Source organism: Pantherophis guttatus, chromosome 8 (genome assembly GCF_059756535.1).
Source record: "Pantherophis guttatus breed Tessera chromosome 8, ASM5975653v1, whole genome shotgun sequence".
Classification (NCBI taxonomy): domain Eukaryota; kingdom Metazoa; phylum Chordata; class Lepidosauria; order Squamata; family Colubridae; genus Pantherophis; species Pantherophis guttatus.
In genome coordinates, this window is record NC_142070.1 from 79,819,660 (window position 1) to 79,835,677 (window position 16,018).

Genomic DNA, 16,018 nt, shown 5'->3' on the forward strand with positions numbered 1-16,018 from the left:
TTTCTCCCGTTCTTCTTTTGCTCTCACGAAAAATGGCAGCTTGCCAAAAGAATTAAATGCAAAGCCATTTGTATGCAAGAGCTGTAGCCCGCGGGAAAGGATGCCACTTTGGGAAAAATGCAGGGAGAATAGGAATTATGTTTATTGGGTACGGAGGTCTGGCTCTGTACAGGGCGACATCACTGACATGTTGGCCCTCACAATTAAGGAAAGGAAAAGTGTTCTCTCCAGAAAAGTTTTGGGCTTTCGAGAAAAGTTTTGGGCTCTCTCTAGAAAAGTTTTGGCCATTCACTGAAAGTTTTGGGTGTTAATTGAGCTTTGTGCTCTCTAGAAAAGTTTGGGGCGATCACTGAAAGTTTTGGGCTCTCTAGAAAAGTTTTGGGCGATCACTGAATGTTTTGGGCCCTGTAGAAAAGTTTTGGGTGTTAATTAAAAGTTATGGACTCTCTAGAAAGGTTTGGGTGATCTTGGACAGTTTTGGCCTTAGACATGTTTTGGGCCCTCTAGAAAAGTTTTGGGCATTCATTGTAAGTTTTGTGCTCTCTAGAAAGGTTTTGGGCATCCGTTAAGAGTTTTGGGCTCTCTGGAAAAGTTTTGGGCGATCACTGAATGTTTTGGGCCCTGTAGAAAAGTTTTGGGTATTAATTAAAAGTTATGGGCTCTCTAGAAAGGTTTGGGTGATCATGGACAGTTTTGGGCTTAGACATGTTTTGGGTCCTCTAGAAAAGTTTTGGGCATTCATTGTAAGTTTTGTGCTCTCTAGAAAGGTTTTGGGCATCCGTTAAGAGTTTTGGGCTCTCTAGAAAAGTTTTGGGCGATCACTGAATGTTTTGGGCCCTGTAGAAAAGTTTTGGGTGTTAATTAAAAGTTATGGACTCTCTAGAAAGTTTTGGGTGACCATTAAACGTTTTAGGCTCTCTAGAAAAGCTTTGGGCATTCATGAAACATTTTGGGCTTTCTAGAAAAGCTTTGGGCATTCACAGACAGTTTTGGGCCCTCTAGAAAAGCTTTGGGTATTCATTAAAGGATATTTGATCAAATCAAATATCAATCTTTATTCCATCACAGATCAAGCAAATGAAAATGTAAGCGTCACAATGAATTTAAGATATACGAAAAAATCCAATTATTCTGAAACATCTAAAAAGGGTCAGAGTTAATTTCAGCGTGACTGCGCAGATTATAAAAGCGTACTTCACTTTGGTCAGGGAAGTAAGTTCCGATCGATCCGATAACAACTCGTTGAGATAAAACAAATGGGAACAAACAGGATATTTAGTGGGAAGAGTGGGAAGGAGTGGGCCATCGTGACTTTGATAATGCCTCATACGTGGCTCTGGGGAGGTACGCCGTAGCTTCAAACATTCATTAGGTCAATAAATCAAGAGCTATTTGTGCACCTAAGAATGCTAACTAAGAAACATTTGTTTACAAATACACATCAGTAAACATCTCGGACTCGTAGGGCTGAAAGACATCTTGGTGTCAGGTCTGAAAGATAAGACGAACTCAGTCAAAATGATTGATTGCTAAAAGCCTACTCACAGGAATCTTCTCAACTAACGGGGAGCACCTTGCTGGAGATTCAGAAGGGTCAACGGAATTCAAGGGAAGCGCTTACTCTACTTACGACTACATAGGGATGCTAGGCTGATCCCTCTTTTAACTCTGCCTCCAGGTTCTGTCCAACTGATCATCGGGCCAACTGATCATCGGTGCTACCGGTTTGCCCGAACCGGCTGAATACCACCTCTGATTCTCACTGTCAGGAAAATCTTTCTTCGCTCCAGGTTGGAGCATCCTCTGACGAGCTTCCACCCATTGTCCTGTCTCTTGGGGTCTGGAGAATAATGTCAATCCCCTCTTCTCAGTGGCGACCCCTCGAGTAGTAGAAGATGGTTATCACGTCCCCTCTAATCCATCTCGTCTTCCCCAGCTCCCTCAACTGTTCATCATATAATTTAGCCTCCAGATTCTTTATCATCCTTGGTGCTCTTCTCTGCGTGTTTTCCAGAGTTTCAGCATCTTTTTTTTTTATCATGGTGACCACAACTGGATGCAGGATTCCAGGTGTGGCCTCACTAGTGCAGTATAAAGCGGGTACCACCTCTTCTCATGTTCTTGAGGGTATCCCATCTTGCTGAGCCTTCTGTTTCTGAATGGAACTTGTCTGAAATGGTAGAAGGCAGTGGTGGGTTGCTCCCGGTTCGGTCCGGTTCTTGCGAACCGGTAGTAACGGTGGCAGGAGGCTCCGCCCACCCACCTGAATTTCATCATGAACGATCTGTGTGCCCCCGTTGCAAACCGATAACGGAGGTATGTAGAACCCACCCCTGGTATAAGGCAGTGGTGACAAACCTTTTACTCACCGAGTGCGAAACAGGTACACGCTTCTGACGCGTGTGCTATCCGTGCTAACGCGCGGCTCCTCCCCCATGCGCTGCATGTGCAACCGCACCATCTGTGCATGCGTGCAGGTTTCACGTGGCTCCCTCATGCGCAATCACACCAGTGGTGGGTACCTCCCGGTTTGGTCCGGTTCGGCCGAGCTGGTAGCGGTGACAATATGACGTCACTGAACTGGTTCTCCCCCCCGCCCTCCCACCCCCCCACCCCCCCCACATTATTCTTACCTTTTATTTGGTCCCACCCCCAATCTATTGCTGCCTCCTGAGTCCCAGCTGATGACTAGAGGGAAAAAAACTGTTTAAACTCTTGCCGCGGGGCTTCAAAGGGCCGCCCTACAGCTGATCGGTGTTAAAAGCAAACAAATGAGTTGGGTCGTAAGTGCGAGGACTGGTCGTAAGTGCGAGGACCTTCCAGAAATGACTCTGACCAGCTAGCCACGCCCCACCTAGTCACATGACCTCCAAGCCACACCCACAAAATAAGCCACGCCCACAGAACCGGTAGTAAAAAAAAATTAGAACCCACCCCTGAATCACACCACCATGCGGATTTTGCGTTTTGTGCAATGTACGCCATCTACGCACGGGCGCGCTGCGTGCGAGTACTCTCGCGCAAATGCGCACGCCTGCGCAGGACAGCTCCGAAGACCAGCTGGGTCCCCTGAATTGCACGCACGCAGCTGCAGGTGAGTTGGGCGACAGCTCGCGTGCCCCGTAAGATGGCTGTGCGTGCCACCTCGGGGAGACGCGTGCCACAGGTTCGCCATCCCGGGGATAAGGCCCGCTGTTTGAACGAGGGGTTGGACTAGAAGACCTCCAAAGCCCCTTCCAGCTCTGTTGCGAATTCTCCGACAAGATCCGAGCCGAAACAAGGGACAATCTTTTTCCTAAAGTTAAGGCTGAGGTTTTCTCCTGACCTTTTCCTTCCTCTGGAGAGCTCTCCGCGGCGTTTTTAGTGGAAAGAATTTATAATCGGGAGCCTGTCAAAGACGTCCATTGTTCTGCTTCGCTCCGAACATGTGTGGTAGCCACAAGTGCTTTCAGATCTCCTGCAGCCAGGAGCTGGCAACGAGCAAAGAGCAAGATTGAATTCTTCAGAGACATCAGGCGGGGGAAAGAGTCTGCTTTCTTTCTTTCTTTTCTTTTTTTTCTTTTTCTTGCTTTTGGAGGAAAGACATCCCCTTTTTTTCAGAACTGCAGCGTCTCCTCGGACGGAGCCGAGAGGCAGGGGGGAAACCCAGAGCTTCCTTATTTTTGACCGAACGAGAAACAAACAACAGACGTAAAAATTCGTGTGTACGGGTTTTTTTTGTGTGTGTGTATACTGGAGTTCCGGATCCATAAAGACATGATTTGGAAGCAATCTCTTCCATCTTTGTGAGATGTTTTGCCTGCTGACTTAAAAAACTCAGGATGCTTCGTCTCGCATGCTATGGAGAACAGCTCCTGTGAAGCAGTTGTGAAGAATGGATTAGCCATGTTTCAGGTTGCTTTTATTGATTTATTGATTGATTTTTTAACCTCCTTGGTGTGTTAGGAAATGGGCATTTGGTCCAAACGAGTTCTGGATTTGTTTTTTTGGGGGGGTTTGTTTTGCAACGGTTCCCATCTGGCATTGATGCGTTTTTTTTTAAAGCTTCGGCAAAGCGTTGAAAGATTTCCCCAGCTGAATGACAAGGGGTGGAAGATGAATGCAATTATTATTATTATTATTATTATTATTATTATTATTATTATTATTATTATTATTATTATTATTATTATTATTATTATTATTATTACTTTAATCCGAGGTGTAAGGCTGCTACGCTAAATTCTGTTTTTATTTTAAGCTCCCTGCAGTAAATTAAGCTTCTGTTTCTGTTTGGCGCAAGTGGAGGGCAGGAGTGAAAATATAGAATTAGATAGAATTTTTTATTGGCCAAGTGTGATTGGACGCACAAGGAATTTGCCTTTGGTGCACGTGCTCTCAGCGTACATAAAGGATAAAAATAAAATAGATTCGTCGAGAATCGTAAGATACGACATTTATTATGGTTTTTGCTTTTATTGTTTTGCTTTCCACGGCAAGATTTGAATCGAGTTTGGGGGGGGGGAAAGAGGTTCTTTGAATCGAGACGGCGAAGCCCAAAAGATTTTGGGGAGGTTGAATTATTTTGTCCAAATATTTAAAAAGTAATGTCCCACCCAAAAAAAACCCCCAAACAACCCCTTGCTCTGGATTATGTTACCGGCTCTCATTTGAGATCTTTTGTGCGGGGTGCAATGGTGGAAACAAACAGGCTTAAAAATAATTAAAAAAAAGAACGGAAAGTCAAATTACAGTTTTCCCACAGAGTCTGTGCGGTGGTGTTTTATTTCTTAGTGGCTTCTGGTTCAACAAGTTGTCGTTGCGGTTTCAGAGAGCTACGACGACTCTTTGAGGCCGGAAAAGTGGTTGGTTGTGAGGAAAAAAAATCAATTTGTTCTGAGGTCACCGTAGCATCGAAAAAACATGGGTGAACATTGGAAAGAACTATTCCGGTCGTCCTCAATTTACAACGGTTCATTTAGTGACCGTTTGAAGCAGGGGTGGGTTCTACTTACTTTTACTACCGGTTCGCAACGGGAGTGCATGCGCAGATCACCTGTGGTGACATCGTGGCGGGTGGGTGGAGCCTCCCTCCGGTTTTACTACCGGTTCTATAGAACCGGACTGAACCGGGGGCAACCCACAACTGGTCTGAAGTTACAGCAGCACCGAAAACAAGCGACTTACAACCGCTTTTCACACTTAATGACCGTTGCAGCCAACCCCGTGGTCACGTGATCGAAATTCAGACGCTTGGCAACGGACTCATATTTATGACGGGCGCAAGGTCCCGGGGTCACGTGATTCCCCTTTGGCGACCTTCCGACAAGCACAGTCAGATTTGATTCACTTAACAACCGTTTTGCCAGCTTGAACCCCTACAGAGGAGATTCATTGAACGACAAGAAAGGTTGTAAAATGGGGCGAAACTCACTTAGCAAATGTCTCGCTTGGCAACGGGAATTTGGGGCGCAATTGTGATCGTAAGATGAAGTTATTTGTGTTGGATTTTCGGCCATGCTGCGGGTGTGCGCAGACTAGAGGTAGTCCTCGACTTATGACCACAAATTTCCATTGCTACGCGAGACAGTTGTTAAGTGAGTTTTCCCCCATTTTACGACCTTTCCTGCCACAGTTGTTAGGTGAATCCCCTGTGGCTGATAAATTAGCAACCCGGTCATTAAGCGAACCTGTCTTCCGCATAGACTTTGCTTGTAAGAAGGTCGCAAAAGGGGATCACATGACCCCGGGACACTGCAACCGTCATAAGTACGAGTCAGTTGCCAAGCTTCTGAATTTCGATCACGTGACCGTGGGGATGCTTCAACGGTCATAAGTGTGAAAACCGGTCACAGTTACTTTTTTCAGTGCCCTTGTAGCTTCGAACGGTCACTAAATGAAACGGGCTGCCTTTATTCCTTTTTATTGCAGCTTGGAATGGCCTTTTTACTTCTGTTATGCTCCCATTCTTCACAGAAACGTTTAAATCCCCACAGATAGTTCATCTCTTCGTTCCACAAATACGGAGGCCAGGCCACAGCGGGGTGGGAGGGGTGGGGGGGGTGGGGAGGGTGGAATGGATAGGTGAAAAAGCAGATTTGGTTAAGATGGAAATGTCAACTGTTATAAACAAAGAGAGTTCGATAAAGGAGAATATTTGTACAAGGAAGTCCTTAGAGCAGTGGCCCTCAACCTTTTGGGCACCGGGGACTGGTTCTGTGGAGAGAGGTTTCTCTGCGGATCGGAAGAGGCGTGGTTTCATGTGCTGCCTGCATCCCGCGGATGGGGCTTCGCTTGTTTGCACTGCCCGGTTTCTGGCATGTTGCGGCCCAGTGGGGTTCCACGGACCGGAGATTGGGCACCCTTGCCTAGGAGCAGGGGTGCTCAAATCTGGCCTGTGGGGCCGGCCTGGAAGTAGCAAACGACCGGCCTGTGGTGCCTCTGGCAGCCAAAACCAGTTTTGGCCAGCAGGGTGCTGCAGGACTCCGTCCAGGCCGAAAATGGGGCACCGGGGGGCCGCGTGAGGCCCCCTTGTGCCCCATTTTGGCCGGCCTGGAGGTGTCCGTCCTGTCTCCCCCTCCCTTCCCCGCCCCTCCGGCCGGCCCGCGGAGAAGAACTACAATGCTGATCTGGCCCTTGAAGAAATCTAGTTTGACACAACTGCCTTAAGAGGACGCGTCTTTCTAACCAGGCTTCTGTTCCTCATCAGGACACGGAAGACGTCGAGAGTCCAAAGCGCAGCATCCGCGACAGCGGCTACGTAGATTGCTGGGATTCGGAGCGTAGCGATTCTCTCTCCCCGCCGCGTCACGGCAGAGATGATTCCTTCGACAGTCTGGATTCCTTCGGGTCCCGGTCCCAGCAGACCCCTTCTCCAGATGTGGTGCTGAGAGGGAGCAGCGATGGTGAGTTGTGCCACACACACACACATCCCACCTCCACACACCCCCCCCAGGGAACCAGAACTCCCTTTCTGACAGGACATAACGTACGACCCTGTGGTGTAAAATACCATAGTTTCCACAGCTGGCTTCTGCGGGATGTTCTCTTGGTAACCCGATGTGAATTTCGGTTACCTCAGAAAAGACGGATTACGCCCGCAGTGGAGGCCAAACTTTTCTGTTGTTGAGACATTTGTGAAGTGAACTTTGCCCCGGTGGTTAAGTGAATCACTACAGTCGTTAAATGAGTGGCACAGTTGTTAAGTGAAGCTGGCTTCCTCATTGACTTTCCTTATCAGAAGGTTGAATAGCAAGAGCAATAACAATAGTACTTCTTGTTCTAGCCCAACACTTATAATACCACTTCACGGTGCTTTCCAGTCCTCTCTAAGCGGTGAAAATGGGGGTCACATGACCCCAGGCAGAGGTGGGTTTCAGCAGGTTCTGACCAGTTCTGGAGAACCGGTAGCGGAAATTTTGAGTAATTCGGAAAACCGGTAGTAAAAATTCTGACTGGCCTCGCCCCCATCTATTCTCTGCTTCCCAAGTCCCAGCTGATCTGGAGGAAATGGGGATTTTGCAGTAACCTTCCCCTGGATTGGGGACGGAATGGAGATTTTACAGTGTCCTTCCCCTGGAGTGGGGTGGGAATGGAGGTTTTACAGTATCCTTCTCCTGCCATGCCCACCAAGCCACGCCAACCAAGCCAGGCCCACAAAACCAGTAGTAAGAATTTTTGAAACCCACCACTGACCCCAGGACATGGCAACCGTCATAAAGACGAACCAGCCGCCAAGCGTCCCAATTTTCATCACATGCCCATGGGGATGGTGCAACGGTTGTACAGTAAGTGTGAAAAATGGCCGTAGGTCACTTTTTCCCCCAGTGCTGTGGTAACTCTGAACGGTCACTAAACGGAACTGTTGTAAAATGCGGCAGCGTTCACTTAACGAAGGTCTCACTTGACAACAGAAATGTCAGGCTCAATTGTGGTCGTACATCGAGGACTACCAGTAGTTTGAGATAATCTTCTTGGAGAGCTGCTAAAGTCTTTTTTTCCCCCACTCCCAGCCGTGAGCTGTAGGACGAATAGTTGCTGCACCAGGTCTCAAATTTTTGAGGTGGGATTTCCTCCATCTGAAGTGCCCTGAAGAGCCTTGGTACTACAGTGGTTTAAAGCACCCTGTTATTAAGACCAGCTGCCTGCAATTACTGCAGGTTCGAATCTCTCCAAGGCTCAAGGTTGACTCAGCCTTCTATCCTTTCTAAGGTAGGTGAAATGAGGACCCAGTTTGTGGGGGCAATAAGCTGACTTTGTATAAATATACAAAAGTATGAAGGCTATTGCTTAATGCATTGTAAGCCGCCCTGAGTCTCCGGAGAAGGGCGGCATATAAATCAAATAAAAAAAAAAAAAAGTGTAAGTAGGCAGGCATTGATTTCACAAATAACATAAGATCAAAAGTTAAAGAGAAGCAGACTTCTGGCATGTAAACAATCCACCTTGGTGTACAGTGGAAAGAAGTTTGATTTGGACGGTTTGTTTTGGCATGTGGCAGAGGTGAAATGCTCCTGGTTTGAACCGGATCGCCCGATCCGGTAGCGATGGAGACAGGTGGTTCGGAGAACTGGTAGCAAAAATCCCTGCCCCCCCCCCCATGCCCAGCTGAGCCGCACAATCATCAGAGGCTTTTTTTCTTTTAAATGCCTCTGACGATCCAAGCTGAGTTGCCTGATCGTCAGAGTAGTACGGTGGACCAAAGCACTGTTATTAACATCTGCTGCTTGCAATTACTGCTGGTTCGAATCTCTCCAAGGCTCAAGGTTGACTCAGCCTTCCATCCTTTCTAAGGTAGGTGAAATGAGGACCCAGATTGTGGGGGCAATAAGCTGACTTTGTATAAATATACAAAAGGATGAAGGCTATTGCTTAACACACTGTAAGCCGCCCTGAGTCTCCGGAGAAGGGCGGCATATAAATCAATTTTTTTTAAAAAAATGTTAGCAAAATTGCTTTGTAATGGGTACTGCTAATAAAAGTATTAGGGTAGCTGTAATGGTCATTTAAAAATTGTTAGCAAAAATTATTTCAAATGGGGACTGCTAAGCAAAGGACTAGAGTAGCTTTAATAGTTATCTAAAAATCGTTAGCCAAAATGCTTTCTAATGGAGACTGCTAATAAAAGTATTAGGTCATTTAAAAATTGTTAGCAAAATTGCTTTCCAATGGGGACTGCTAACAAAAGTAGAGGAGCTATATTGTAATATATCTCTGTGCCTTGTTCGGTTCGGTTCTGCTCACTTTTGCTTTCTTTTAATATTTCACGTTTTGTGACGGACCCTAATAAAGATTGAATTGAATAGAGTAGCTATAATATGAATCTAAACATAGTTAGCAAAAATATTTTTCTAATGGATAGTGCTAACAAAAACAGAGTAGCTACAATACAGTAGAGATATTTTCTTTACGGGAGTGATTTTTATCGTGCTCTTCGGTCCTCTTGAGCAAAATCGCCAAAGAATTGTCAAGAAGGAAAATTACTGTAATGTTTTTTCTTACTTTCCCAAATAATGCAATGAAAGTGCAGCATTTAAACCAGCGATTGAACATAGAACTATGCACGGTGTGTCTCACTGATTTTAAGCCGCTTGTCGCAAGGTTTCATTGCAAGAAGGTGTAGTTGTTATCTTAAGTTTATCCCTATAGACTTGATAGTCCAAAGTCTTCACCAAACTTTGGAGTTGCATGAGAATTTTCGTAGCCCAAATTTAATGTTGCATTTACTGAACTTCTGGTTAACTTTTGCTCTTTACTACCAGTAAGAACAAATGTATTGATCACTATTTTATATTTACAAAACCGGGTCTTATATTAATTTTTGCTCCAAAAGATGCATTATGGTTTATTTTCCGGTTATTTGGGGGAAATACAGTACTAAACACCTCCATCTGCTGACGATCTTAACTGGAGCTTATTTTTGGGGTAGGGTATATATTACGAGCATCCTGAAAAATCGTGCTAGGGCTTATTTTCTGGTTGGGTCTTATTTTCGGGGAAACAGGGTATATATTGGCCCTTTTTAAACTCTTTGTTTGTTTGATATTGCTTGGAGAGTAGAGAATTAAACACCTTAGATGATTGCTTAAATATTTATGTCTTCTTAAATAACTTTGGAATTCTCCCCCCCCCCCCCTTTGGTCTTCTCTGAAATAGTTTTCTCGTTCTTAGCTTTTGCGGTTAAGGATGAAATCTCCATTCTCCAAATTTCCATCCTGCCCCTTTTAGATGGACTGTGGTGTTGCTGTGTCATATAACATTTCTTTGCAAGAAAGGCATTTAGAATGCAGAAACCGAGCTCCTTTCTCTGCTCCCTTTCCCTCAAAGGTCTCTTCCCCCCCCCTCAATTTGCATTTCCACTGTCTCTTTTCAGCTTAAACTCTTGAGTTTCAATTAGCTACCTAGAAACAAAAAGAAGGGGGAAAAAGAAAGACTGGTCCACTTGGCATACAAGACTCCTAGTGTTGGAAGGAGAATCGTGGCGAGAGAAATTTGGCTGAATTCCTTGGGCGAAGCCTCTAACTATATTAATATATTATCTAATGATTCCATCCTTTCCCCCCGACTGAATTATCATTGGTGAATCTCAAATTCTGCATATTGGAAATTACATTCCTTGGTTTATCCACAGAATAAGGCAGTTAGTAATCTAAGGATGGGATGGATGGGATGGGATGGGATGGGATGGGATAATGGAATGAAGAGTAGAGTAGAGTAGAACAGAACAGAACAGAACAGAACAGAACAGAATAGATCAGAATAGAATAGAATAATGGAATGAAGAGTAGAGTAGAGTAGAATAAAATAGAACAGAACATAACAGAATAGAATAGAGTAATAGAAAAGCATAGAGTAGAACAGAACAGAACAGAATAGAATAATGGAATGAAGAATAGAGTAGAACAGAACAGAACAGAATAGAATAAAATAATGGAATGAAGTGTAGAGTAGAACAAAACAGAACAGAATAGAATAGAATAGTGGAATGAAGCATAGAATAGAGTAGAGTAGAACAGAACAGAACAGAACAGAACAGAATAATGGAATGAAGAATAGAGTAGAACAGAACAGAATAGATAGAATAGAATAGAATAATGGAATGAAGCGTAGAGTAGAGTAGAATAGAATTAATGGAATATAGAATGGAATGGAATGGAATGAAGGATAGAGTAGAACAGAACAGAACAGAACAGAACAGAACATTCTTTATTGGTCATATGTGATTGGACACCCAAGGAATTTGTCTCCAGTGCGTAAGCTCTCAGTGTACATACAGACAACAAAGTGATAAGTCATATATTATAAATAACAAGATACAATCATAAACCATAAAATAGAATAAGGCAGTTAATAATCTAAGAATAGAACGCAACGCAACAGAACAGAACAGAACAGAACAGAACCGAACACAACAGAATATTCTTTATTGAGCAAATGTGATTTGACATAACCAGGAATTTGCCTCCCGTGCATAAGCTCTCGGTGCCCATACAAACAACAAAGTGATAAATCCTAGATCATAAATCCATTAGACGCCGTCATAAATCATAACCTATAAACACCAAATCGTAAGGTACCAATAGGAGAAGGTAGTAGGAAAGACGAGAAGGATAAGAGCAAGGCAGCCCTACTTCATGTCTTAAGTCTGCCAGCTGGTAACATTTTGAGACCGGAAAGAGAAGGACGATCCCATTGTGGCCGAATCAGCGGACTTATTTGCATTGTGGCGCACACATTCGGTTCTATTTGGAAACTTTGCTTACGGTTTGTTTGTTTTTTTCCAAACAGGAAGAGGAAGCGATTCGGAGTCTGACCTACCGCATCGAAAGCTGCCAGACGTGAAGAAGGATGACATGTCTGCCCGGCGAACATCTTACAGCGAGCCCAAATCAGTCGTGCCTTTTAACCAATACCTTCCCAATAAAAGTAACCAGACTGCCTATATCCCAGCGCCACTCCGGAAGAAGAAAGCCGAACGAGATGACTTCCGGAAGAGTTGGAGCACGATGACCTCTCCGCTAGGAGGAGAAAGACCTTTCAGGTAAGGTCTCCTTGACCAAACTTCAGACGACCAAGTCATGTGGTCCACGGACATGTACACCCCCCTCCCCAACAAGAAGAGAATATTTTGTAGTTCAGGATTGAACTGTGCGGTCCTTGGTGAAGGCTAGAGAAAACCCGATTCTCTCGAGCACTGATGTTATAACCTAGCTGGGTAATGAAACATCTGCAAGAAAACAACCAAGCTCAGAGAGTACCAAGGACCCCGCAGTCCTCCTCCTCCTCTCCCCTTCCCTTTCTCCTCCATTCCATAAAACCCACTCCCTTCTAGCACTGATGATGTCCCCTAGTAGGGTCATGAAACATCTTGGAAAAAAAAACAATGAAACTCCAAGGATCCTTCAGTCCTCCTCCTCCTCCTCCTCCTCCTCCTCCCCGCTTCTAGCACTGATGATGTTACTCTTTTGAGTAAGGAACCGTCTACAAGAAAAAAAAAAAAAGCCCAAGCTCATAGAGCACCAGGGACCCCACAGAGACATGTAAAAGTGCCTTGTTCCATTCACCGATGTCTTTTCTCGCTCGTCTCGTCTCACCCGATAGTTTTGTAGTCCTCTCAAAATCGAGTTTTTTTCCCTGAGAATCTTACACTTAAACCAGTGTGGCTTTCCTCCGTGGATAGAATTTGGGTTGCCTCCCATCTTAAATCGTATGCTGTTTTGTTTCGAAACGGATGCTTTCCTATCAGTTCCGCAGTTGGAAAACCGGAAGTCTTTTTCAGATGTTCTAAAAGTTTCTCCGAGACGGTTGTTTTACTTTGCGTTCATACGCTGGGCGGACGTTTTCAAAACCTTCCAATATTCTCTCTCTCTCTCTCTCTTTTTTTTAATATCCTCATGGGAGATGTCTATGGGAGGACTGAGAAAGTCAAAAAAGTCAAGACACTGGAGACTTTCAAAAAGAAATGGGACAACCATTTGTCTGAAATGATATAGGGCAGTGATGGCTAACCTTTTGCTATTGTGTGCCAGGAAGGGGTGGGCGGGGGAAGTTTGCGCACGCGGGTGCCCACACAATAATTCTATGCACCCCATCCCCGTGCATGTGCGCCCCCTCTTTCTCCCCCTCCCCACTCCTGGCACACGATGGCCTGGTAGGCCTGTTTTTCTTTCTCACCTGGCTCCAGAGCCTCTCTATGCATCTGGGGAGGGTGAAAACAGCCTTCCCCACCCCCTCGGAGGCCCTCCGGAGGCCCAAAATGGCCTGTTTCCCAACTTCCGGTTGTACAGGAAGTGACTTTTTTGCTGTCCCCTGCCTCCAGAGACTCCTAGAGAGGGCCTCCAAGGGGATGGGGAAGGTTGTTTTCACCCTCCCCAGATGCATACAGAGGATCTGGAGCCAGGTGAGAGAAAAACAGGCCTTCCTCCCCCTAGGCCCTCTGGAAGCAGGAAACAGCCTGTTTCCCTATTTCTGGTGGGCCCAGAAGGCCCGAAAATCAGCTGATCGGCGCCGGAGCTGAGCTGGCGTGCCAGGCGACATGGCTCCCCATGCTGCCTGTGGCACGCATGCCATAGGTTCGCCATCACAGATATAGGGTTTCCTGCTCGAGCAGGGGGTTGGACTAGAAGACCTCCAATGTCCCTCCCAACTCTGTTATTCTATGTTCTAAGGCAGGGGTGTCAAATTCGACTTCATAGAGGGCCACATCAGGGTTGTATTTTACCTCCCGGGGGGGGCTGGAGTGGGCGTGGCCTGGGTGGGTGTGGCCAGCTCGACGTCACTCATGTCAGGGGCGCCTGTGGCGGCCCGAGCGCTCTGCCAGCAAAAACAGCTCGGGAAGGCTCCCGAGCTCTGTTTTCGCTGGCAGAGGGTTGCAGGCAGCGGTGAAATCCTCTGAAGTCTGCTACTGGTTCTGTGAGTCTGCTACCGAGCGCACGCATGCACACTTTGCATGTGCATGTGTGCCTGAGGCCCGCCCGCGCAGCGCTAAAAAAGGAACATTTTGAAGCCTTCCGAGTCTGCAAAGGTAAGTAGAACAGTGGGGGTGAGGGATTCCACTGTGCCACGCGATTTACATTAGCTAGAAAGCAGGAAATCTGACGATTCTAGCTAATACACCTGATCGTCGGAAATACTGGTTCGCCCGAACCGGTAGCAGTTTTTACTACCAGTTCAGGAGAACCGGTCCGAACCGGTAGCATTTCAGCCCTGGTTGCAGGAGGCTGTCGCAGCCAAAAACGGAGCTCGGGAGCCCGTTTTTGCTGGCAGAGGCACCGTGGGCCGGTCTTTCGTTGTTTCCATGGGGGGGCCCTGCAGACTAGATCTAAGCAGATCCAGCCCCCCGGCCTTGAGTTTGACACCCCTGTTCTAAGGAATCAGACATGTGCTACATAATAATCGGGGCTGTGACAATTCGCCACGGCCAACTCTCGCCACGGCCAACTTGCTGCAAAACAACGTGCTGCGGGACAAGAGTTAACACTAATATCCAAGAAATGCTGGAACAGAATTATTAAAGGAAAGGAGGCAAAAGGAGGGACAGAATGAAATGTGAAGGGCAAAAATTCAAATGGTTTGTCTTTATTTTAAAGGGACGCGGTGGCTCAGCGGCTAAGACGCTGAGCTTGTCAATCAAAAGGTTGGCAGTTCAGCGGTTTGACTCCCTAGTGCCGCATAACGGGGTGAGCTCCCGTTCCTTGTCCCAGCTTCTGCCAACCTAGCAGTTCAAAAGCAGGTAAAAAAATGCAAGTAGAAAAAATAGGGACCATCTTTGGTGGGAAGGGAACAGCGTTCCGTGTGCCTTTGGCATTCAGTCATGCCGGCCACATGATCACGGAGACGTCTTCGGTTAGCGCTGGCGCTTTGGCTTTGAAACGGAGATGAGCACCGCCCCCTAGAGTCGGGAACGACTAGCACGTATGTGTGAGGGGAACTTTTACCTTATTTATTTTAAATAATGAAATAGAATTGTTAAATGGCTCCGCAGAATGTTGTCTCCTGGCGAATTGGCCATGGCGAGTTGTCCGCAGCGAGTTCGTGGTGACAAGCTGTCCCATTCCCTAATAACCTATATATAACTCCATAGCAAGCAGCATCCTGAAACCATCGAAGAAGAACCCCAGGTGCCACTCGATGGGGACCTCGTGAGCAGCAGGACGACCATTGCCTCCCCCTCCGCGAAGCCTGTGCAGACAGACATGGGTCCAAAGAACCCTTGGCCTCAGTTTCTCACCTGTTCTGATAACCAAACAACTGCTCCCCAAAACGAGAAAAAAGGTCCGGAGGAAATCGGGAAGCTGAGAAGGTTGGAACAGGCTGGTATTAAGGTCAGGCCAGCAGCTCACCGCTGTGGCGGCAGGTTAGAAATTGGGCCTGGCATGCGTTTCATTTGTAGCATTTGCTGTGTGTTCCAGAGCGGTGCAATGGCCTAGAGGTGGAGGTCCCGCCTCACAATCAGGAGGCTGTGAGTTCGATCCTAGGTAGAGGCAGATATTTCTCTCTCTGGGCACAATGAGAATATATCTGCCGAACAAAACTCCGCATTGGCAACAGGGAAGGGCATCCGGCCAGTAAAACACTCTGTTAGTTCCATTCAGTTGCCCAGACTCCACCCCGCAAGGGATTATGGAGTCATTAAAAGGAGATGACGATTTGCTGTGTGTTCCAGTTGTTGGTATTTTGTTTTGTTTTTTAACGTATGGTCATATCCCTTTTCCTACCGTGTTTTCCCAAAAATAAGACCCTGTCTTATATATATATATATTTTGAACCCCGAAATAGGTGCTTGGCCTTATTTTTAGGGAGGTCTTATTATTTTGGGGGGTGTGGAGCAAGACGGGGGCTCCTCTTGCCATCTTACCTGATTTCCAGCTCTGCGTTTAAATATTTTCGGGGGGGAGGGCTTATTTTCAGGGGGGAGACTTATTTTAGCACATGCTCTCAAAAGCCCGATTGGGCTTATTATCAGGGGAGGTCTTATTTTCGGAGAAACAGGGTAGCAACCAAAATTAACCAAATAAACGCCTGCAATTTTATTTATTTT

General features: G+C 46.2%; 1 protein-coding gene across 12 annotated transcripts in view; it reads left to right on the forward strand.

Annotated features, from left to right (window-relative positions):
- Positions 1–16,018, forward strand: part of LIMCH1 (LIM and calponin homology domains 1) — a 207,474-nt gene that overhangs the window by 125,108 nt on the left and 66,348 nt on the right. For 8 of the 12 annotated variants that reach the window (XM_087875476.1, XM_087875471.1, XM_087875473.1 and 5 more), the window contains 3 exons: positions 6,689–6,884; positions 11,767–12,019; positions 15,062–15,334. In XM_087875476.1, the coding sequence (XP_087731602.1) occupies positions 6,689–6,884; positions 11,767–12,019; positions 15,062–15,334 (722 nt within the window). Of the gene's footprint in view, positions 1–2,962; positions 3,895–6,688; positions 6,885–11,766; positions 12,020–15,061; positions 15,335–16,018 lie in introns of those variants that run through there. The other 4 variants (XM_087875478.1, XM_087875479.1, XM_087875477.1 and 1 more) reach the window with 2 other exon arrangements.